General features: G+C 35.9%; 1 protein-coding gene across 8 annotated transcripts in view; it reads left to right on the top strand.

The window, feature by feature from the left end:
- Nucleotides 1-24,387, top strand: part of EYA1 (EYA transcriptional coactivator and phosphatase 1) — a 377,709-nt gene that overhangs the window by 338,529 nt on the left and 14,793 nt on the right. For all 8 annotated transcript variants that reach the window (XM_072604857.1, XM_072604859.1, XM_072604856.1 and 5 more), the window contains 5 exons: nt 14,201-14,259; nt 14,371-14,531; nt 15,349-15,463; nt 15,613-15,734; nt 20,400-20,500. In XM_072604857.1, the coding sequence (XP_072460958.1) occupies nt 14,201-14,259; nt 14,371-14,531; nt 15,349-15,463; nt 15,613-15,734; nt 20,400-20,500 (558 nt within the window). The remainder of the gene's footprint in view (nt 1-14,200; nt 14,260-14,370; nt 14,532-15,348; nt 15,464-15,612; nt 15,735-20,399; nt 20,501-24,387) is intronic.

Genomic DNA, 24,387 nt, shown 5'->3' with positions numbered 1-24,387 from the left:
TCAGTCCAATTTCCTTTCCTCCCACCCTTGACATAAAACGTGCTCGTCTCTTTCTTTGTGCCTTAGCTAGCATTCTCTCCTCCTCCTTAAAATGTATGTTCCCCACTTTGTCCACAGCTCAATTCCTGTCTCCTCCCTAAAGCTGTCCCCAACTGTTATGCACCACAGTAACCTCAGAACTTTTGTACTTATTTTCCGTATTACAGTGTTTAGCACTGTGCTAGACTCTGGAAGAAATACATAAGAGTGTGTGTGTGTATGTGTGTGTGTGTGTGTGTGTGTGTTTACATGCTACGGGGGAAGAGCAGACATATACACATGGATTATGATACAAAAGAGAGCATAATTGTTAATACAAGTATGAACAAAATAAGATTTACAAGGAAGAAAAGACAATACGTGACAAGGAGTATGGTAGCATTTGAGTTGAGTCATATGGGTAGGATTTCAATAGGAAAAGATAAAAGGGAGTTCTGTGCTCAGGGAAAAAAATACATGAGCAAAGATTCAGAGATGGGGGAAACATAAGACTTTTTCCTCAAACTGAGAATAATTGGGCTCAATCTTAGAGTATATAAAGTGAAACACTATGAGATGAACTTTGAAGTTATGTTAGTGCTGTATTATGGAGAGCCTTGAATGCCAAGCAGCTGAGTATTATTGAGCAGTAAAGAAAGCTGATCTGTTCTCTAAGAAAGATTAATCCATCTGGAGTGAAGGACTGAATGGAATCACTTGAATTTTCCATTATCAGGATGGGGGTGAGCACAAGAGAGGTAGGGTTCTTTAACATCTTGGTGCTTTAATTGCTTCATCATAAAAAATATGATAATTTTTCCTAAATAAAGATATATCAATATGATTAACATATTCAAATAAAAAATGGTTTTTGGAAGGGAAAAAGCATGATCAAATCAATCTCTATATACCCACATACCTACACGTACACATATATACATACTTTATTGTTAGAGCAGCAGGGCTAACCTTACGCACATTGACTGAGTAGCTGAAGTCCACCTTGAAGGCCTTGTGCCTCCCTTTTCCCCCCCTCTTTTCAGTTCTTTGAATAGAATAAAGGGTTAAAAAAAAGTGATTGCAGAAAGGGATAAAAGGTTTCCTGGTTTGGATGTCTTCCCCTTGCTTCTGGCAGTAAGTTTGCAATAAAGGGAATGACTTTTATGGGAATGTGGTTATTCACAGCAAGACTACAGTGGGTGTCAGTATGAAAAATTCTTCTTTAGTAGATTCTCTCAGCAGGAATAATAGATCTAAAAGAAAAGCCACAGAATTTACAAAGAGCGTTGACTGGTGCCAGTGACAAATTACGTTTGCAAAATGATGAGCAAACCCATTGAAAATGGAGAAATCGGAGTAGCAGTAAATCAAAGACGTGTTTCTAAGACCAGTTCTACCTCAGCATTCAAAAGACATTTGTATTAGCCATGATATGAGTGACTTTCTTTTCTTTCACTTTTTTTTTGTTCCTTGGATAATAATTCTTTTTATACAAATGAAACCTTTGTACTCTTACTTTTTTCCCCACTTTCCTTCTAATATATGCTAGACATTTTTAGATAAGAAGACTATTGAATATTAATGAATTATCACTTCTACTTCTTTTCATTTGAATATATGCAAATATATGCAAAAAATCTCATTCTCCTAGACTAATTGATAACAAAGCTGCTATGTTCACCTGGTGTCAGACTCCTGTGGAATGAATACTGAACAGTTAGAGAGTCATGTGCTCTAAAATCCTACACTATACTAAATCCCGTAAAGTTATTTTACACACTAAAATAAGAGCAAAAAAAGCATTTCATTTCTCTAGGGATGCTTAACTTTGGGTCCTTGAACTTCTTAACATTTTGATAACTGTATTTAAATATAATTGTTCCTTTGTAATCTTATTTTATGCATTTAAAAACATTATTTTGAAAAAGGGTTGATGAACTTCAGTAGACTAGCAAAAGAGGTCCAGGATATACAAAAGTTTAAGAAGCTTTCCTCTGGAAAAAATGTACATTGGTGCCTAAATGTTAATTATTTATACCAAATAAGGGCAAACTGATATATCCATTATAAATGTTCAGAATAAACAAAAACTTAAGAGACTTGAATAAGCAAAAAATAAGTGAATGATCAAGAACTCTAATTTCAGTAGCACCTTCATTAATATATGTACTAGAATTCTCAGTGGAATTCTGTCTTTATGTTTGACCTGTTATTGACCAACTTCACATTCATTTTCATTTCTTTTAATTACTTCATTTATAGAAAATTCCTCTACTTTTAATTAGTCACCTTCTACACTCTCCTCCTCCTCCTCTACATACGTACATACACATACAGTATTTATATACATATAACATGGTCATAAGATAAAGATAGTATTTATAGTGTGAAAGGCCAAGCTCTTAAAATATAGTGAAACTGACACTTTGCATTAACATTGTACTTTCCAAGCATTGATTCTCTTTACATGAAACCATTGGAAAGGAGACCAGTCTATTACATGCTAAATCTGACAGGCGAATGACTTTTTCCTATTCTTACATGAGCTCAGTTAATTTGTGAGAGGAAAGTCCTACATATGAATTATTATAGCACATATATTTTAAAGTAACATCTTGGACATGCCTTCTTCCTTAACTCATCATATTTCATATTCTAGAAGAGAAATTTGGAGATCCTAGGATTTGCAATATACTCCAAACTTTAACTATAATTTCAGTCAGTACTCTCCTATAACTTAAACACTTCTGTTTGTTACCCTTAGCAAATCCTTGACAGAAGCTCTCAGTAAAAGTTGAAATATAATATAAATGTGGCTCTCTAAGCATTTATTTTATGCCACTCTATCTTATGACTATCAATATAAACAGAGTAATAGGCTTGAATAGTTAATAACTTAGCTCAGTTGATCTACCATAATGTAATCAATCTTGGGCAAGCTAGATTCCAAGTTAGTATAAACAGAGTTTTATTTTTTAATTACTTTTTAAAGATTATGTCATAAAGAATTCTAAAATAAATTCATTGAAGTACCTTTTTTTTTTATTGTCAGCCTCTAAAAACACTGGTAAGGTAAACTTTCTTTTTGCATTTTCTGTTTGAAATCCAGCTTTCTTCTCTTCATTTTGATTCAATAATTATCATATATGTAACATATATGCATATATATGTTACCAAAGTCATTTGTTGCTTACCTACTATAAAACAGAATTTTAGTTAAAATGTATGTAAAGAAAAAAATTCATCCAAGTCCTTTATAATTCCTTGACTTGCCCATCCACAAATTGCCAAATGGAATGAAGTAGATTTCAAGAACTCTCTTTGTTCCTTGTATCCTGTGCCTGACCCACAGGTAATCTGTACCCTTTTTTTTCCCCCTTCAGCATGAAGTAATTGTGGTGGGAAAGCAGAGAAAATGTGCAGGTCACAAAGTGCAAATGAGACAGGGATGACAGGTTCTGCCAATTGAGTGCCAGTATTGAGAAGCTGCGAACCATAGAACCTGCTTTTTCACATGGATTCCTGTTGTAGATTGGAAAGAATTTCTTGATAATGGGTGAAAGACGTCTCAGCAGCATTTAAGCTTTTTAGTACCTCTACCTGAAGCTTTGTCATACCTTTAGAAACTGAAGTGGAATTATGTTATTCCACATCAGTAATTGCAAGTGCTTACAAGAGTGATTGAATTGTATTTTTTTTAGGAAGAGGAATATAAAAGTAAAAATCTGGTTTTCATAAATCAACTAATAATCAAAAATTTCTAAATTCCGGTGGCTCACATTTACGTGTCAGATTTAGTTGTCAGGTCTAATTAAAAGCAAGATTCTGCACATCTTTTGTCTCACTTTCTTCTACTTCCCTTTCTTTCTGCCCCCAACCTCTGAATTATAAAGCAGCTCAGGAACTCTCCACTTTGCTTTATTTTTAAAAAGAAGTTATAAAAATATTTGAAAAGCCAGAAGTTGCCCCCAAAGCCACTGTGGGTCCAGCTCTGTTAAAAAATCTCTGTCACTCAAACGCTAATCACTGTAGAAAGTATTCTCTGTTACTGAATTTGCCTAGAATAGGATGGGGTAAAGTGGCCTGCTTTATGGGGTGATGTGATTTTAGAATATTACTGTTCACTTGTCAGAAGAAATATGTACACATTACACAGACATTTTTTGTGAATATGCCTCAAAAATACTGACTGCCAAGGGACCCTGATGTTAAGCATACCACAAGATTGAACATTTCTCATATTTATAATAGATTAGCTCTATTTTTTTTTTGGTGAGGCAATCAGGATTGTGACATGCCCAGGGTCACACAGCTAGTAAGTGTCAAGTGTCTGAGTCTCTTGTTTTGTTAAGCCTTGTATACAGAGATGTACAGATTTCTCTCTCATGTGGTAGAAAGGATAGAGCAGTAAATATAAGTGCCTTATGACAGGAGAACAGAATCCTCTGATTATTTACTTTTTTGTTGGTTAGCTTCTAGCTAGTCTGAAAGACACACTGGTATGAAGCCTGACGGTAAACAGATGGTTCTCAAATTATGGGCGATTTTTTGTTGTTGTTACTTTGCAAAACAAGGTATTAAAACAGTTTACAGAATGATAGATCTGGTGCTAGAAAGGACTTAAAGATCATTGAATTCAGCTCCCTCATTTTACACATGAAGAAACGGAAGGCCAGAGAGTTTGTGACTTTCCCAGGTTCGTTCACACAGCTACTGTCAGAAGTGTTTCTGACTCCAAGGCCAGTATTCTATCCACCACACCAAGATGCCTTTCTAGTCAGCAGTATGGTGTTAGTTTTCTTAGGCTAAAAGGTAAAACCAGAGCAAACGTAAATGGATAAAGTGCTATCTTCTTTGAGGACATGTTTGCAACATTATTCATTTTTTCCCTTTTATAGAACATGTATACTGACTTAAAGTCAGTGTGTCTGCTTCCTGTTCAAAGATTACGGATTTATTTATTTTTCCAGTTTTGTAGCTCAGAAATACAGAGGATCAATGTGTTACCATTACCTCACTGTGATTGGCAAGTTCTACCGCTACAGATAGCAAGACTCGTTGGGACGGTCTTAATTTCTTCTTTTATTAATGTTCCTAACTAAATTGAATAGGATAGTGTATTTTTACATAATTATGGCACAAGTGAAAGATTTGAGGGAAAAATATGACCACTATGCTATCAAAGCTATGTAAATATTTACAGAAAAATTCTGCCATAACTTAATATTTTGCATGTGAGATTCTGTGCAAAATCTTAGTTATTCCTGGGGCTTGGTCCAAAATAACATGTCTGTGGCCCAGCCCTGGAAGGCCAGAGATGATGATGGAGCAGAAAAAGTTAGAGTGAGGCTCAGGGCCAAAAATAATAGGGAGAGAGAGACACAGACAGAGAGAGACAGAGACAGAGACAGAGACAGAAAGAGGGGTGAGAACAGACAGAGACAGAGAGACGGAAACAGAGACAGAAAGAGAGAGAGAGAGGATGAAGGAAGTATTATAGAGACAGTGGTTAGTGAATGAGCTGTAAATCCCATGTGACTGTCCTGTGCCACCATCACCAAAGTTGGTATTTCAAGTGCTTGACAATCGGTGTGGTAGAGTGGATGAAGCGCTAGCCTTGGGACTGCAAAAAGCCCTACTTCAAATACTGCCTCTAATGCCTATAAGCTACATGAGCATGGATGAACAATCTCCTCGTCAGTAAGATGTGTACAGTTAGTACCTGGAGTGGCTTCTTCCCATAATAGTTTCAAGGCTCAAGTGAGATTGTGTGTGTATGTTTGTATGCGTGTGTGTGTGTGTATACATACATACACATAAATATAATTAACTTATATTTATAAAGTCACTAAAAGTTTATAAAGCACTGTGTGTATTCATATATATATATATATATGATACCCATACTCATCTATATATACAAGTGCCTTATGAAATCTAAACTGCTACATAAATATGAGTTATTATTAATGTGTTTTCATTTCTCCCCAAGAATCCATGTGAGCATTTTGCAATCCAGCACTGACCTTGCTTACGGTCTTATGAGGCCAGCGCCAAGAGTTAATGAAGCTTATCAGTTCTATTTATTTTACTCTTCTAGGAATCACAGGGTAAATAATATAGAGGAAAATCAGGAGAATATAAACTTCAGACTTTTCATTCGTTGTATTATCTGAAAATTTGGTGCAGTAGAATGTCACATGAGAACAGAGTACAGGATCCTGATAATAAATATTGTGGTAATGTCGATTTGTATGGCATTTTTTGATTTATAAAACTATTTTAATATTTTATCCTTATAATGATTGTATCTAGCAGGAAGATGAGTGGGAATCTTATTTTTTAGATGAAAAAACAGACCCTTTGAGCAGTTAAATGACTTGTACAAATCCACGTAATCCACAAGCCTTTATTAAACACCTTCTAGGTGCCAGGCATGGCTAGGCACTAGGAATGCAAAAACTAAATATCCCCTACCCTTAAGGTACTTCTTTCCCAGAAGTATGTTAGTTTAAAGGAGATACGCAGCTAGAGAGATAAAAATGATAATCCTTCATGCACACATATTAATTGAGATGGTTTTCCTCTTTGTATTTGGATCCCAAGCACAGTTATTTAATAAATACTTGTTAATTAATTGCTTGATTTGCAAATTAAATATAAGGTAATTTCAGTGAAAGAGAGTTAGTATCTGGAGATGGGGGAAATGAGGATCTTTGGGGTTATGGGACTAATAAACAGAGGGGCCAGCCTTTAGAATCCACACCCAGTACTTTATCTCCTGCCTCAAACTTCCTTGCCTGTGGGCTCAAAATAGTCCATTTAATCCTTTATCTCTGCTCACCATCCAAGTCCAACTCAGCTATTCCGTCATACCTCCAATCTAGGACTCAAGCCGCTTCATGGTACCAACTCTATGATAAAATGGGATAGTGAAGATTTTGCAAAGTCTCTTGCCAGCTGCAATTTTCTATAACTTTCTAGTGATTTGCTGATAACTTAGGGTTAAGACTACAGCCTAAACAACGATATCAGAAAGTATCTCCTCAGTTGTCATCTCTAAACACTGCTTAGTAATGGTTCCATGTCACGGAACTTCAATAAATGTGATCAGCCTCTATTGGTTTGATGCAACTAATGAGGTGACTCTTGGGCCATTATCATCTAGCACCTGTTTGCACTCTCCTTTTTGGCACTGGGATATAAATTACATTGTATCGTTATTTCACTTTTTTATAAGATTATGTTCTATTGAGGGCACCAACAAGTGCTAAACTTTTTTTTAATCTCCCCTCTCCCCAGTGCCTTGTATAGTACCAGGCATACTCTGAATGATTCTTTTAATATTTTGTTAAATTCAGTGAATAAATCTGGTTGAATGGTAGGGTTTTATTTTAAGTATTTCAATGTTCTAGTCCCATGACTCAAATCTTTCAACTATGACAGGGCTAAATCCAGGGCCCACCTTAGGCCAGCCCTAAAAAATTAAAATCAATTTCAACATCTTCCCACTGCACTTTTCAGTATTCCATTTTCTCTCTGAAATAGACCTCCTCTAGGTCCTAAAAATACCCTCAATCTGCTTTCCACCGAGGATTTATCTCCTTTGGTAGAACTCCATATTCCAGAATTATCATATCCTATTCCCTCTGCCATCAAAATTCTCATTCATTTAAAAAAAATTGTTAAGCACTTATTATAAATATATATATATATTTGTACATTGTGGGTAATACATAGATCAATAAGACAGATAATGTATGTAGAGGGCTTGCAATCTAGTAGGAGAAGAAAGACATACACAAGCCATTTAAAAAGAGTTTCCTAAAAGTGTGTTAGTTTAGGAGAAAGACACACAGCTGGTGAGATAAAAAAGGTAATCCTTAATTAATTTATCTATCAACCTTTTTTTCTTTCAGTGCTTTGCTATGAAGAGGTAACTGTGCTAAGACTCTGAGATTAGGGATTTTCTGCCCTACTCTCTGTGCTGGATGAACGCGGATATATTTCAATCTGTGTTATCAGACAGACTAACCACATTGATTAGACCAGAGATCCATTGAAGTTCTGCTATCACCTAGCTAGAGTAGAAAATAATCAGAGATGTCCATATTATGCTGTGAAGGACCATGTACTTAATGTTTTACTGCAGTCATCTATGTCAGGAACATTTGTACTTAAAAGAGAATTCTAGTTGTGCAAAAGAATGAATCTTGATAGCATTACAGGCAGGGTAGCAGATAGGTGAGAAACGTGGGCATCAGGAGGTCTTTCTGATTCTCCATGATATCCCTAGATGACTACCAAGCCCTCTAGGCATTCCTCTGAAACAAAGAGGTGGAGTTCAATATATGGACTAGAGTATTTGGTCAAGGTGTTCATAAAAAACAGTCAACTTCAGTCACATCCACACAGAGCTGCTTACCTGAATAGTTTCCTGTTTCCTTGAAGCATTTGTGACTCTCCACAGTCTCAAATGTTCTCTTTCACCATCTCCTCCACTTGAGATCCCAAGTTTCCCTTCAAGCCCCAGATCAGGCGCCACATTCTTTTCTGATTAGTACCCCAAGGAAAGTCATTTTGTATTTAATTTTATACAGTTTACTTATCTGAATCTTTAACAGTAGAACGTAAACTCCTAAGGACAAATCTATTTCTCGTCTTTGTCTTCCTAGGACACAGCATCCCTAGAACATAATATGCACTTAAACGGTTGTTGATTGATTAAAACAGTCGTCAAAAATGATAGTCATAATTTTGCTTTATCACAAAGCTACTTTTTGGAATGTGCAACTGTGTGTGAAAATCAAGTTAAATAAAATAGCTATTACAGGTATTTTTTTAATTATACCTTACAAAGCCATTAGTAAGAATGGAAATTTAGACATACCTTAGCAAGATGATCTGAATTTTTCCCCCCATTTCTTGATAATTCTTTGGTTCCCATATCTATTTTCTCTTCTGTTTTTTGGGGGAATGAAAGGAGCAGTAGCCTCAAGATGCTGAAAGTTATTTCCCTCTCACCTTTTCAGGGTCCTGCCTCATCATAGCTCAGAACAGAGATCCTCTCTATCCCTATATCTTCTGGATATCTCCTATGAAGAAAGAAGCCTTGCTCAATAAGGTTCACCCCTTTTTCAACAGTACTCTGAAATAGAGAATTGATACTGTCATCCCTGGACCAAAAGCTTTTTCTTAGTTCTCCCACTGCAGGCTGAGGGAGAGTTTTTATACCCCTGCCAAGATTTCCCCCTAAATCCTTATAACCACAGGGAGAAGTCATGAGCTATTTGCAGTTCTCTGGAACATCAAACGCAGTTGCCTATTGGAATATGGAATCTTGAGGGTCCCCTACTCTGAGTCTCCTAAACCTTGAGTTATTCTACAGCTTCTGAAGGCCCATGGTGACTCTGAATGTCCCCCATTCCCAAACATTATTCAGCAGGCTTCCTCACAGGTGTCAGTTCATTTGGTAATAAATATCCATGAGGTCCAGGTTTATTGGAATAAATTTTACTCTCAAAATTGTGTGGAATTTGGGGAATTGCTTGAATATACTCCTCCTCCCCAAAACTTCTGGGGTCCAGCACAGAGTGAGTCTTATTCTAGACTATACAAGTAGAAAGATGGTCCACACTGAATATAGGCCTAGATACTATTTTGCTGGCATGATGCATCAAGCAATCTATAGCAAATGGTATGTCATGCTCTTTGGAATTCATTTTACCTCGTACTCTTCCTCTCCCCCAATAATTCCTCTCTCCTAGACTTTATTAATGGGTTAACTCAAGCCCCAGCTGCAGAATGCTATAGTCTTTAGGTATGAAATATTTTAAGCCAATTAAACAGATTAGACCTTGAAAAATAAGGCACCTCAAAAAATGATAACATTTCCACCTAAGCCTCTGTTTTTTGTGAGCTTTAGATCTGCAGTTTGAACTAGTACAGCCCCGCTGTCCCAAATATACCTTCATAGTCATGAGTTCTCCCGACATTTGTTTCCAAATTTGTGGGGTCCTTTCACACTGTTTTAGCAATAGGTCATAACTCTCCTTCTTTCATCTATTTTTCAAATTAAAATTTCCTTCTCCTATGGAAGTCTAATAGTTTTGAACTATACCTGTAGTGCAGTGAACCTATGCTCTCATTAAAAATTCATTATAAATATATGTTTATTTAATATGCTTATCTCAAGTAATATATTTTCTAGTATTCTATTGATAATCCAAGGCAAGCCTACCTGGCCAGGTGAAGCCATTTGTGTGGTTTAATCGTGCTTGGTATTTGACATCAAACACAAATAGAAACAAGGGCTTCCAAACTATGCATTAGGATCCTCCCAAGCTTCCTCAATAACTTGGTAAACTATTAACATTATTATGGTAATATTATTTATGTTCTATTGTGTTTTTAGTTATTGTGTTAAATATTTCCCAATTACATTTAATCTGGTCCTGCTCAAACTCAGGAGGCTGGCTTAGGTTTGATGCCCCTGCTACAGAGCAAGACTAGCAGCTCAGAGTTGAGGGAAGGGAAAGTGAACAGAGAGCACAGTGAGTAAGAATGAAATAACTTGAGTGCAATACTGTTGGGTTTTTTTGTTTGTTGGTTTCCTTTGGAAGCACCATTTATTTCATTGTTGTGATTCCTTATCCCAGTTGCCCATTTTACCACCTCTCCCTCCCACCGCAAAAAAAGAAATGTCTTCATTGTGCTTCCAGAAACTAGGCTATCAGTGGAAAGTGAAGTTCACCATGGCTTTGGAGCAGCCATGCTCAGGGTGAAGGGCTAAGAACCTGGGGAGGGAATAGTCCTTGGGGTTAGGCTAGAGAGTGAGGATTCTCCTAATTTGATGTACCCTTATCTTCCCTTTAAGATTATTAGCTCCTTACAGGTCCCCCTTCTTATTTGTCTGTGTTCTTCTATGCATTTCTTATCTGTCTAGCGCATTGGCACATATACAGTAAGTGCCTGATAAATGTTGAATTAAAAGCTCTCCTTTCTTTACATACACAAGCTGTTATCTCCATCATACCTTTTTGTTGTTGTTTCTTTACCCCCTTTTTCTTTCTGCTCTCTATCATCATCTGTGCTTTGACTACATAATCATAAAAAGCCTATATAAAATTTGTTACCTTGTTTATGTAGCCACCATCTTTCCTGTAATATATATATGTAAAATTTCTTATATTTATACACATTGCCTCTGATACTTAATATGACTTAAAGCTTTGGAATGTCTTAAACCTGCCTCCCAGCTATCTAAATTTTTGGTTTTGAAAGAACAGATTTGAGAAACTAAAAACAATCAGTCTACTTTCCAGAAAAAGAAGCTAGTTTAAATTGTACCCTTGAAACATTCTGGAAGACAGCAACTGTAACATAAGGGCTCAGGGTTGAATTTCAGATACAAAATAAATTTCAGAAGGAAATTGCTGAATGTGCAAACTTTTACAAAACCAAACTGTTCTCTTTAAGCATTTCCTAACATTAATCTGTTCTCTTGGGGCATTAAGTGTTTCCAGTAGAATGTCCAAATAACGATAATGCGTCAGTTCCTCATTAAAACATGGCTTAGATGAGCCCTCCTGTCCTCTTGTTTTGAGAATCGTCTCAAATACTGAATAGTCTACATACCAAGGTATGTAGACTGGCTTATACTATACTAGAAAATAAATAAAATCAGTTTTTCTGTAGTTTGCATACCAAAAGCACATAAATTTGAATTTTTCAAATGCCATTACTAACATGAAAGAAGGGTTTACCTGTAGTTTCTTTTTTTTACATAGAGATACGTATTTTAGAAAAGCAACTTTTAATGTGCTCTGTTCTTCTAAAGTTAATTTGGCATGGAATTTTGAGTTTGTATCTTTGTCAAGACGCTTTTTAAAAATATACATGTTTTGATAAAAAATAGAGACTTGTCCCTCCACTCAAAAGTCATTTTAATCAAGTTGAAGTGAATGGAGTCCAATACCTGGATGTTGATGCTCACCATTTGACACTTAATTAAGAGTTAGGCCACTAAATTCTACTTCTAATAGCTCCCTCTGCTTGAGAACAAAAAAGCCCTCCGGGGGAAAAAAAAAACAAAAAACAGGAGAAAACAAACCCAGGATGTCTAAGTATGATAGCAACAATGGTCTCATTAGCAATCAGTTACAAGATAATTGACTTCTGTCAGCCCTAAAGATTTACAGTTAATTTAAGAAAAGCATGCACCACTCCATCGCCTACCCCCCAAACAGGCTATGTTGAGAGTTTTCTCTTCTTCCCAGGCCTCATGTTAAGCAAGTAGGTTTTTATTTAATGATTTTTAAAAATTAAGATTGGGAGATAATAGTTAAAACTTTTTCTTAAAATATCTTCCTATTCTGGTTCCTCAGTCTCATCCCCTTTTCTCTTCTTTTCCCCTTAAAAAGAGAACTTCCATTTCATTCACATTTCTATCTTTTTTATGTAACAATAATTTGCTAACAATTTAAAGACTAAGGTTAAGGTTGGGTAAATGGCAAAATTTACTACCCTGACCTTGCTTACACTATCAAAAAGACTAATGTCTAAAACGATAAACAACTATCATTACTTCCCTGGGGGAAAAAAGGGCTTTTAAATAGCTTTAGAAAGTTTCTCAAAGAGATCTTAAAATAATGATCTACGTTTTTAAAAAGCTAAATTCATAGTCCAATAGATGGTGAAACCACATAAACTCTCTTTTCCTTTTTTCTTATCTGAAGTGGTTGACCTCAGGAGAGGAGGAGAAGGTTACAAGGTCAAAGTCTTTTCCTCCTTGGATCTCACTGCTTGCTGAGAGAGGGTTGGCTGGAAAATAGATGTTTTTGAGCACAGGTCAAGGGTCAGGATTTTAATTCTGTTAAGGAACAGCTGGTTTGAGTTTCTTTCCACTTCTATCTCCCCCTCCCTTCCTTACAAATCCACAGAGTGAAAAAAATTTGTTCAGAAGGAACCAGTAACATAAAAATACATAGTTCCTGTGTTTTAGTACTTAAAATGTGTCATCTTTGTTTTATCAGGAGGAAAAGAATGGATTTTATAGAATTAACTAAACATGAGACCTGTCAAGAGCTTTAGTCTCTGGAATCTGTTTAAACATCAAGTTTAGTAGATCATAGGACTGTAGATTTAGATGGTTGTTTGGTTTTTTTTTTTTTTACCTTTGCCCATCAAATATGAAGGATTGAATGGAACCGCATGTTATGAAAACCTCTAATGCATCAGATATTTGGAGACAAATTATGAAGTGCGGCACAAAGACTTGAAAGACTGAAGCGAGCCAAATGTTGAAGCTTATATGGGTAGCCACATTTCTGCACGTGAACTTATGTGCATGCCTTTTTGTACATACATTCAGTCAGGTGCACATTCAGTATAGAATTTTACCTTCTCATTTGGAACAGCATAGGTCTTTAAGATTCTAGTCTGTTTGGGGTTATGTGAATTTCATAATATAATGATGAATTTGGACCTTAATATGAGTATGTAGCAGTAGTTGCACATCAGTCACTGACGAAAGTATAGCTTGACTACTTTTATTTATGTTTCTGAGTCTTTCATGCTTTATTTTATTTGAAGACACACACATAAAGAATAAAACTCACAACTCCCAAATAAATGGCAAACGAATAACAGATTTTTTTGTCTGCACTCTTCAGAAACATTGGCCTCAGGCTGTGTTGGTGTGTGGCTCAACAGCAATCAGAGGTCATAATTTCATTGGCGGTTAGCATCAGGTTTAATTTTTCTAGTATGTTACATTTACCAAAATGTCTGGTTTCAGTTATGCTCAGGCATCGACTGAATCCGCTTTGAGCTGCATGATGTCTTAAGGTACCTGAGGTTTATGGAACACATATGCTAATTGTTTTTAACCACTTTCCTTTCTAAACACAAAAATGTGTTTTCTGAAAACCGTATAACAGTAGTTGTTAATGACAGTGCTTATTTCTTACATTAAAGTACTTGGAAGTAGGTAAAAATGGTGATTTAACGAGACTGCCACCTACTGATTGACACAGTAGAAAATGCCCCAAAGAGGAGAACTGATGGTTCTTTAAAAAAAAATTACATGCATTTTCTATTTTAATAAAATTTTGGTTTTGTTTTTCAAAGTCTAAATTGTAGTTTATTTTGTTGTTACTTTTTTATTATTATTTCACTTTAGGAATGTGATCAAGTTCACATAGATGATGTCTCTTCCGATGATAATGGTCAAGACCTAAGGTAGGTCACTTCTGATTTAAGTAATAGTCTTCATTTAGCAATTTGATTGCATAGATTATTGGAAGTGAAATCTCTCCTTGGTTAACCTTAGACGTTTCTTCATCTCATTAGCACATATAACTTTGGAACTGATGGCTTTCCTGCTGCAGCAACTAGCGCTAACCTATGCTTAGCAACTGGTGTTCGAGGAGGAGTAGACTGGATGAGAAAATTGGCCTTCCGCTATAGACGAGTAAAAGAAATCTATAATACCTACAAAAATAATGTTGGAGGCAAGTAACCACAGTAAATATCCTATATCGTGCTTTTGTTCAAACAGATTGTCATTGCTGTTCAGTCATTTCTGTCATATTTGACTCTTTGTGACCCCTTTTATACTTTTCTTAGCAAAGATACTAGAGTAGTTTGTCATTTCCTTCTCCAGCTCATTTTGTAGATGAGGAAACTGAGGCAAATAGGGTTAAGTGACTTGATCAGAATTATATATTGAATCAATGTCTGCAGCCAGATTTGAATTCAGGAAGGTGAGTCTTCCTGACTCTATCCACTGTGCCATCTTGCATTAGTTATAATTCTCAATACATCAAACTGATTTTGCTTCTTAGATATCATTAGCTTATATTAACGCCTTTTAGTTTGTTTCCTCTCACCGGTGACTATTATATCTCCTTAAAGTCTTATCACTTGTATTTCACTTTTATCAATGCCAGAAAGAGCATTGAATTTGAAATCAGAGAAACTTGATTTGCAGTCCAGGATCCAAGATTTGTGAGCAACATGACCTAGGCCATTCACTAAATTTCCTTCAGTCTCAGTTTCCTCATCTAATCTATAAAATGTGAGAATAAAGTAAGATAACGTCAACAAGGAACTTTGTTTAAAAAATATAACATGCTACATAGAAGCTGAGTTGTCATTGTGATCAGTGGTAGCATATGAGGGAATGGAATGCCTTCTGTTACTCAGTACACACTCCTTGAGGAAAGAGACAGCTTTTATCTTTGTTTTTGTATCCCCAGAACCTTGCACAGTGCCTAGCACATAGTAGGTACGTGTTCATCACTATGCTTACCCCTGTCAAATCAACAGGTCTTCTTGGTCCAGCCAAAAGAGAAGCTTGGCTCCAGTTAAGGGCAGAAATTGAAGCTCTAACAGATTCCTGGTTAACACTTGCACTGAAAGCCTTGACACTGATTCACTCCAGGTAAGTGGCCACACTCCGAGTGTTTATGGCAGGATGATGGAAAGAGTGTTTACAGCGAAACGTGTCTATGGTGTGTCCATAGTTTGCTTTCAGGTGGGTTTCATTTGGGGAAGTTAATTTTCAACATTTTTTTCCCCTGGTTCTCACAGGACAAACTGTGTGAATATTTTAGTAACAACTACTCAACTTATTCCAGCCCTGGCAAAAGTCCTGCTGTATGGATTAGGAGTTGTGTTTCCAATCGAGAATATTTACAGTGCAACGAAAATAGGTGAGCTATTTTTACCATCCACTCTTCCGCTGCAGGCTACTAAAAATGAAAGACAGTCAATGCAACTTTTATCTGATGGCTAAGTAATTAGCTACAGAAGGCTCATCTGAACAATTGTATTTCATTTTCAAAACTGGCTTGAGAATTCAGGGGAAATAAAAGTAGTATCATCCATATAGTTAGTTGTGTGTGTGTTATTGTTTTTCATAAAGCTTCATATATCTGACCATGATTAGGACATGCATGTATTTGTCACACTTCACTTAGAATCTATTCTTAATCATACATAATATAATTTTTTCCCCCTTTGTTTCACAACAAGCCTGCAGTAAGTGCTTAAAGTAAAAAAAAATGTAACTATGCTAATATTTTTGTTTAAAAAATTTCTGGCTTCTTTTATGCTATTCAGACCAACAGATATTTATTAGATATCCTGTATCATACTAGAAATTATGGGGAGTACAAAAAATGAGGTCCAGGGGTACAGCATAGTGGCGGAGAACAGGCATACCTACCTGAAAATAATGAGAGATTCTTGATTTCCAAAATGTATGATTTTAATAGTGATTGTGAAGTTAAAAAGAGAAGAGCTGAGTATGGACCAGCATTGTCTGAAAAAGGTTCTACAGAGGAATTAAGATGGAAAGTGAACTTTGAAGGATGAATAGGAGAGAAGAAAAAGGATGAAATGTTATGTGAGGAGGGGAAGAAGAGGGACAGTATGCCTGTAGCCATGGAGGAGCATGAACACAGTATATTTAGGGAATGGTGAGGATACATATGTGTTTGTGATGAGTGTGAATACCGTGCAGACAGAGAATTTAGATTATAGCAAGATTTGAATGGCATAATGAAAGAGTTTGTATTTATTGAAATAAGTCCTTACCTTAGTCAGGAAACACTGTAAATTCTGTAGCAGAGAAGTTGCATGATAGAATGTTTTTGAAAGACTCATCTGGTTGAAGCAATTTAGCCTAATCTAAGAGTAGAGAAAGAGTAAAGACAAGGAAAGCAATCTATTGCTGGAATCTAGTTGTGAGGCAATATTGTGAGCAGTATGAGTAGAGGGGATGGCAAGAATCCAGTGTTGCATGGAGAATCTCAATATATTTATCTACATTGACGTCCTTTGTGAGATAGATGTGAGCACTTTTTGGCAATGCATTAACTGAAAATCTGAAGCACAGTCCCTGCCCTCAAAGAGTTCATATTCTAATGTTAGTCTAACACCATTTAGTAAATTGACATGCCTAGCTCATTCTGCATCATTTCAGCTTTATCAAATGCCATCTATGAGACCAGAAAGGACATGTATGTGTGTGTGTGTATGATTAATATATATATATATTTATATATATCACACACACACACATTATTTCTAAGGAGAGAGACAACTAGTGAATAGTTATATACATACAAGATAAATAGAGTATCAAATGGGAAGACACAAGTAGCATGCGGGACTGGGAAAAAGCCCTTTACAGAAAGTGGCATTTGAGTTGTCTTAAAGGAGGCCAGTGAAGCCAGGAGAGAGGAAGGAGAGTAATCGAGGAGTAAGGGGCACCAGTGCAAAGGTACAAAGTTGAGGGTTGGAGTCTTATGCTTGACCAATGGCAAGTAGGATAGTGTATGTGGATCATAGAATATGTACAGGGAAGTATAGTACAAGAAAACTGGAAAGGCAGGAAAGGATCAAGTTTTATAGTTCTTTGAATGCCAAACAAAACTTATATTTGATACCAGCAGTGGAGACCAGTTTTCAAGGATATTCAAAGATTTCCTAAGAAGGAAGGTACAAGCCCCAAACAGAAGACCTCCATATAGCTTATAAGGATATGAATTTGGATATGTCCTGCAATAAAACACTTTAAAAAATTGAAGGATGGAAATACCTCTTCAGGCAAATGAAAATCTCTCCTATTTGTTGTTGTATCATTTTTTAGTTATATATAACTCTTTGGGCTTTTCTTGGCAAAGTTACTGGAGTGGTTTGCCATTTCCTTCATCTTCTAATTTTACAGATGAGGAAACTGAGACAAACAGGGTTAAGTGATTTACCTAGGGTCATACAGTAAATGTCTGAGGCCAGATTTGAACTCACAAAGATAAGTCTTCCTAACTCCAGGCTCAGTACTCTATTCCTTATGTCACCTAACTTCCCTTATTGCCATCCTTATAAAGTGTATTTTGGTAACTTACCAAGGTCATGGTACCAAAATAATACAGTAATCCCTATCTCCCCAGATTAATAGTCCTGTGCAACATTTGTTATTACGTGAGGTGGATCATAGTCCCTAATATTTGAGTGGGTTAAAATGAAAATGAGAAATGACAATATTCATCATCTAAGGAATACTTAAGTGCAGAAGTGTTCCACTTAGAATAAAACGTATATTTAATATTAGAATGGCTATTTTATTTTAAATACATCAGTAGGCTTGTATCTCTCAGTTAATATGAAAAATTAAAAATGGAAAATATTCTGGTAATAAAAAAAAAACAGTAATCAAATGCAGCATTCCCTTTCTATGGAAATGTTATTTATTAGAGGATGACTATATAGGTGAAGGTAGAAAAGAGAAAAAATAAAGATTGAACTTAGTGCATTTTTCTGTTAAAGTCATCATCAGATGTGGCATAATTGGTAATGAGAGGGGCTCAGAAAAATTCAGTGTTGGAATAATAGGCAAAATGCCAAAACTACGTGAAGATTGCTTGTAACATACTGACCTTTATCACAGTGCCTTTATTTCCTAAATACTAAATTTTATCTTTAAAATGTAAATAAATTCTCCATTGGACCCAGAAATGATCGTAATGAAAGCTTGTATTTTTACTTTTGGTCTTTTTTTTTTTTTTCTGAATTGATGACTTTACTGGTACAGGGAATAAATCCCAGTAAGGAAAGTAGCAATGAAGAACAAACAGCAACTGCGCTATCTCTTCTACTCTTGGAGTTTTCCTGAGTACTGAGCGTTCAGGTGATTTGCCGAGTTTTGGCTTTGTGTCAGAGGCAGGACATGTCTCTGAGGCCAGCATTCTACCAACTACCTGTGTACCAGTATATCTTAAGGAAAATTTCATTTTGAATTTATAATTATTTTCCTAACATGAAAATACCTTGGCTACAGCAGACAAAATGGGAACATCTTTCATTTTCATCAATATCGTATTTAAAATAACCTATCCCTCTTTTTTCTAAAAACAACAAAAAAGAGAAATGTCATTTAGTTTACATTTGCCTTATATTTTTATATACATTTCCTTATCAGAAAAAAAAACAAATGACGATATCTAGTTTTACTATTTTATATTTACGTGGAGAAAACAGACACTGTTTATGAGTTTTTTAAAGTGCTTTAGTATTTCTCTAGAGTAAGAAATATTAATGAAATTGTGTTCTTTGAATTTATACGTACCTATCCCATTCTGTCAGATGCAAATGAGTATTTTTGAGGCAAAACACAAATATAAAGCAGACATTTGTTTAAGCAAACAAGTAATTTGTTCTCCTGCATATCTGATACTCATTTGAAATGGATGCAGGCACAGCTCAGCCATTCACATTTCCCAACCTATTTATCAGCCAGGCCATTGTCCACTAGAACAGGTCTGTTTACAGCAGAGGACTCAAAGCCCCAGTTTTTTTCCAGGAAGAGACAATGCTTGCATTAACTGCAGCACAGGACAGCCAGGGCCTCAGACAGACACTGTAGTCTAAATGAAGGTCTGACACAAGAAAGATAATGAACAGATAAGCTGGTAGTCTATATAGAATTACCTTTATCCTATTTTTTCCTTTAGGAAAGTGTTTTATCGAACTTTGGTTGTCTAGGTAGGGGATTTTCCATTAACAGCAAAAACTCCCATTATTTCTCTATTCCACTTTGACATATTATTTCAAAAGCATTCTCACAAACATATCTCAACTGTATATGGCAACCCTTTTTAGAAAGGAATATAGTGAGCGTATCCGGAAAAGAATGATAGGCCAGATAAAAAAGAAACTCCTAGATTTTTTCTCTTGCTACAAAGAAAACAATTCTAATAACATTTCTCTTTTTCAACCTTGTTTAGGTAAATTTTCAATTGTTTTTAAATGTCAGCGTGGTTCAAAACATTATTGCTTTTCGCATCTATACATTAAAGGAACGATGTGTCTGTGTGTGTTACATAATGAAATTAACTTGCTGTCATCCTAAGCACCACAAAACAAAATCTTAGAACCCAAGTTATGTCCATAGAATTGCTTATCTTTGTCCGCTGATTAAAGAGACACACACAGAAGATAATAGAAAAAAAGTTTTTTAATTTCCATAATTCTTTCAAGTTCGTGTTTGTTCAGCTCCTGCTAGTGAGTAAATGATTCCTGGAGTCATTTCTTGATACATGTGGGGGGGAAACATAGTACTGAGGAGTATTTGAAATTTCAGACAATTTTATTAATGAATTCTTTGTTCTAGAGGCCTGAAATAACAGACTTCTCCATATATATCCATTTAAGTATAATCTTGTTGAAGTATAAGCTTTTAGTATACGATATGAAATTAACAAGATGTGAGTTACTTACTTAAGAACATTGTGTAACTGATTATTTAATTATCACTACTCTGTTTCCGTACTTTCAAAAAATAAGGTTTTTTCCTGCTTATTTCTGTCCTTTAGGAAAGGAAAGTTGTTTTGAGCGAATCATTCAAAGGTTTGGAAGAAAAGTTGTGTATGTTGTTATAGGAGATGGTGTGGAAGAAGAACAAGGAGCAAAAAAGGTAACGACCCTTTCTGTATGGTTGGTCTCTTTTCTTTTAAGTGAATGAGTCACTTAAAGGACACTGAAATATCTTGGGGAAAAGTACACTGCTATAAAAGGAACTCATTTCTCATGATTGCAGCTGTCCACCCAAGCATTTATTTCCTACTTTTGGATTAGGAACCTTAAATGTATCCAATGGAAAAGTCATTGTGATTAAGATATAAAATGATGCAATTTTCCAAATGCAGGTAGTACATGAAGGAAAAGGTTTCTTGGATAGTGCTATTAAATATATATTTTTGAAACAGCTCATGCAGATCTTTTTTTTTAAGCAGTATGACTGAGGGATTATTACAGTCTCATTTCACAGGTAAAACTTCTGTCTCATCTTATGCTGCCCCCCTTGTGAAGTCACCTTTTCCAGAACACTGGTACTTCTCTAGAAAACTGAGGATATTCACAGTCCATTACATGATCTTAAGCACCCTTCTCATGTGATCCTCACCCCAGCAGATAAATGTAATTCATTCATTCATAGCCCTTCATTTTATTCCTTTGTATTCCTAAGGATAGTGGAAGCAGACTTTTTTCCCATCTGTAAACACATATTCATTATTTTGTCAAGCTTTGATTTAACTTCAGAGGAAAAGGAAAGTCGGAATATCTTGAATCTGAAAGAAACTTCCTAAACCTCAATAGCAATTTGATTCTGTCTCTGATTATAGAAATACCCTCGAACTTTAGTTCCAGATCCATGTCTACAGAGGTTTAGTGACCTGCAGCAACTCCCTTCATTTCTGTGTGTGTTTTTCCCATCTTTAACCTAGACAATAGTATACTTTTGCCTACCACTTGTGAGTGTGTATTATACATATACTTACATTATAATCTGAATGTTGTATATTATTAATGATATTAAAATTTAGATATTTAGTAGAACACAAATTAAATCCATAGAGACCCACAAATATTTTATATATTATATGGTGTAGGATGTTTTATTGTTCCTTGTTTCAGTTGTGTCCAACTCTTCATGACTCCATTTGGAATTTTCTTGGAAAAGATACTGGAATAGTTTGTCATTTCCTTCTCTACCTCACACATAAGGAAACTGAGGCAAATAAGGTTAAGTGACTGGCCCAGGGTCACTCAGCTAAGAAGTGTCTGAGGTTGGTTTTGAACTCAAATCTTCCTGACTTCAGGACAGGTGCTCTATCTACTGTACCACCTAGCTGCCCCTGCTGTAAGATTCAAATATTCATAATCTCAGTTGCCAATCTTTTTTTCCTGATAAATATAATTGTTTATACATTTTTAAGAGTACATACAGTCTATGCAAATTTTCCATGGGATACACTGAATATGTCATTAAATTAACCAATAGGAGAATTTGTTCATAGCTAAAGACTCATGCATTGATCATGATATCTTCGCTACATAACACCCAGATTTGTGAATATCCCAATAAGTAACACAAATGGCACTTGTAGACAAACTTTGACCCTGATTTAAGCATTATGTATACCACATCTAGACAATGTAGTAGATAGAGTGCTGAGCCTGGAGGCAAGAATACTCCTTGAGTTCAAATCTGACCTCAGACACTTACTAACTGTGTGACTCTGGGCAAAGCACTTAACCCTGTTTGCCTCAATTCCTCATCTGGAAGAAGAAAAATGGAGAAGAAAATGACAAGCTACTTCAGTATCTGTGCCAGGAAAACCCCAAATGAAGTCACAAAGAGTCAGACACTAATACTACAAAGACACAAAGAGTAAATACTACATTTACATAGTGTTGGGTCTTATATGGCCATAATTTCAACCCTAGAATCTAGGATAATTTCAGGTCTGCCTGAAATTAGGGTGGACAAAATGAAGATTCCTAGAATCTTCTCTGTATCAACTAAATCTGAATGCTGGGAAAGGTCAAGTCTCTTACTTTAACTTTTCATTAGCTAATGTACCAGTCCAGGACTTCCCAAGAAGGTGCAGCTCTATCAAGGATATGCGAGAATGATTTTAGCATCTAGGTGATGATCACAGACTCACAAAGCTAGTTGCCCAAGCAATTCATAGTTTGGGTGCTGTAACATTTAGTCGTTTGGGTGGTGGAAGTCAATAGTAGTATATGCTGGATGTCCCAATTCCCTCATTGTCCAATGACACTGTAGAGAAACTAATCTGTTTGTTGTATCAGAACTGAGTGCAGTCTAGTGTATCGTGAGATTTCCCAGATTGTACGAGGGCCCTCCAAACCCACCCCTCCCTAATGAGCTGACAATAACTCCTGAATGTGGTCCAGATCCATTTCATCTTCTTGGCAGAGCCTTGAGATAGTGACAACTCAGTTACACTGGACCTCCTGGAGTGTCTTCATGGAGCCTATTACTGGCCTGTTTTTCAGGAAAGAGAGCCAAGGTTGAAGTTTAGTTGGTGTTGTGCCAAAGTGGGCACTTGCCAAGACATGGGTCTGCCTTAGAGGCTGGTATTTTTTTACTCTGGCATTCTCTGGAAAGGAAAATTCCAGGATAATCCCTATCAAAGGTACCAAAATGTTGCCTTTCCTCTTGCAGTGACCAATGTGATGAGTCTGAAGCCAGCCACTTACAATGCCAGGAAAAGTCAGTTAACTCTGTTGAACCAAATTAAGAATACAGTTAGTATTTTTTTTTTACAGAACCTTCCTAAGACAGAGTTTTTATGTAATTTAAATGTGTACAAATGCATATATGCATATATTTAAATATGTGTATGTAAGTAAAACGTAAAAATAAAGCAATCTTTTGTGGGGTATTATAATTTTTCTGATATGTATAATATTAATTTTTGCTAATTAATCATGCAATACTTTGCATGTAATGTTTGTTAATCTTTTTTAACATTACTGATCTTTTGTTCTCATATCACCTTCATTTCCAAATATATCCTTTCCCCTTCCCCTTCCCCTTCCAAGAGAAAAGTGGCAAAGTAGTCTGGTAAAGCTAATCAACACTTCAGCTTTTTCCAACAGTATATGCAGACCTCTAGTCCTACGAGTTCTACACTCTGAGACAAAATTCCCATTTAAATAAGGGTAAATGAATTAGGAATCATTCTGTTAAATATTGCCAGCTTATTTTTGCAAGACCTTAGAAATGTATTAGTTTTTGTGATCCATGAGCAGGAAAAATGTCTAAGAGAAACAGAACCATTTTAATGGTGATACAGTAGAACTAGCCTCATAAACAAGATGACCTGGATTCCAAGTTCTTTCCCTGTAACATAATGACTGGCGAGTGACTTAACCCCTCCATGTCCTAGGCACCCCCTAAGACTATGCCTTAGAGACAAGAGGCCAACCTGTAGTGATGGAAGGTGTTTCCTTAGGGAATTTTCTATTTCATTAAGATAATAAGTCTAGTCACTAAACTCATCCCTATTGAACAAAATTCAACAAACATCAACGATCAGGATTGACCCTAAAAAAGGGTCTTTTTCTTCTTTGCAGCCAATCTCAGTTATTTATATGTATTGAATTTTGTTGAGTATCAGATAAAATGTTTAGTTTCTTTTTAAGTTCACAAAACACTTTCTAAAACATGAGACCTAACAGATATAGGGTAGTAAAGGTTAAATACGATGACTCCTGGCTCATCTCTCTATATTTTAAGTGAAAATTTGTCCTTGAACCAGCAATCCATGGTGGTATGTGTCACATTTGTGCTTTTTTGAGAGACAGTAATCTTCAGTAAGTGCTCATTAAGTGCCTGCTAGATTCTATACACTGGTGAGCAAAGACAAAAACAAAACAATACTTACCCTCAGGGAGTTTACATCCTATTCTGGAGAAAGCAACAGATAATAGATAAATGATATTATTATTGTGGTTCATCCTTCACTTCTGAGGAAGAGCAACGGCATT

This window comes from Notamacropus eugenii, chromosome 4 (assembly GCF_028372415.1).
Source record: "Notamacropus eugenii isolate mMacEug1 chromosome 4, mMacEug1.pri_v2, whole genome shotgun sequence".
NCBI classification, from domain to species: Eukaryota; Metazoa; Chordata; class Mammalia; order Diprotodontia; family Macropodidae; genus Notamacropus; species Notamacropus eugenii.
This window is presented reverse-complemented; position numbering and strand designations above follow the sequence as displayed.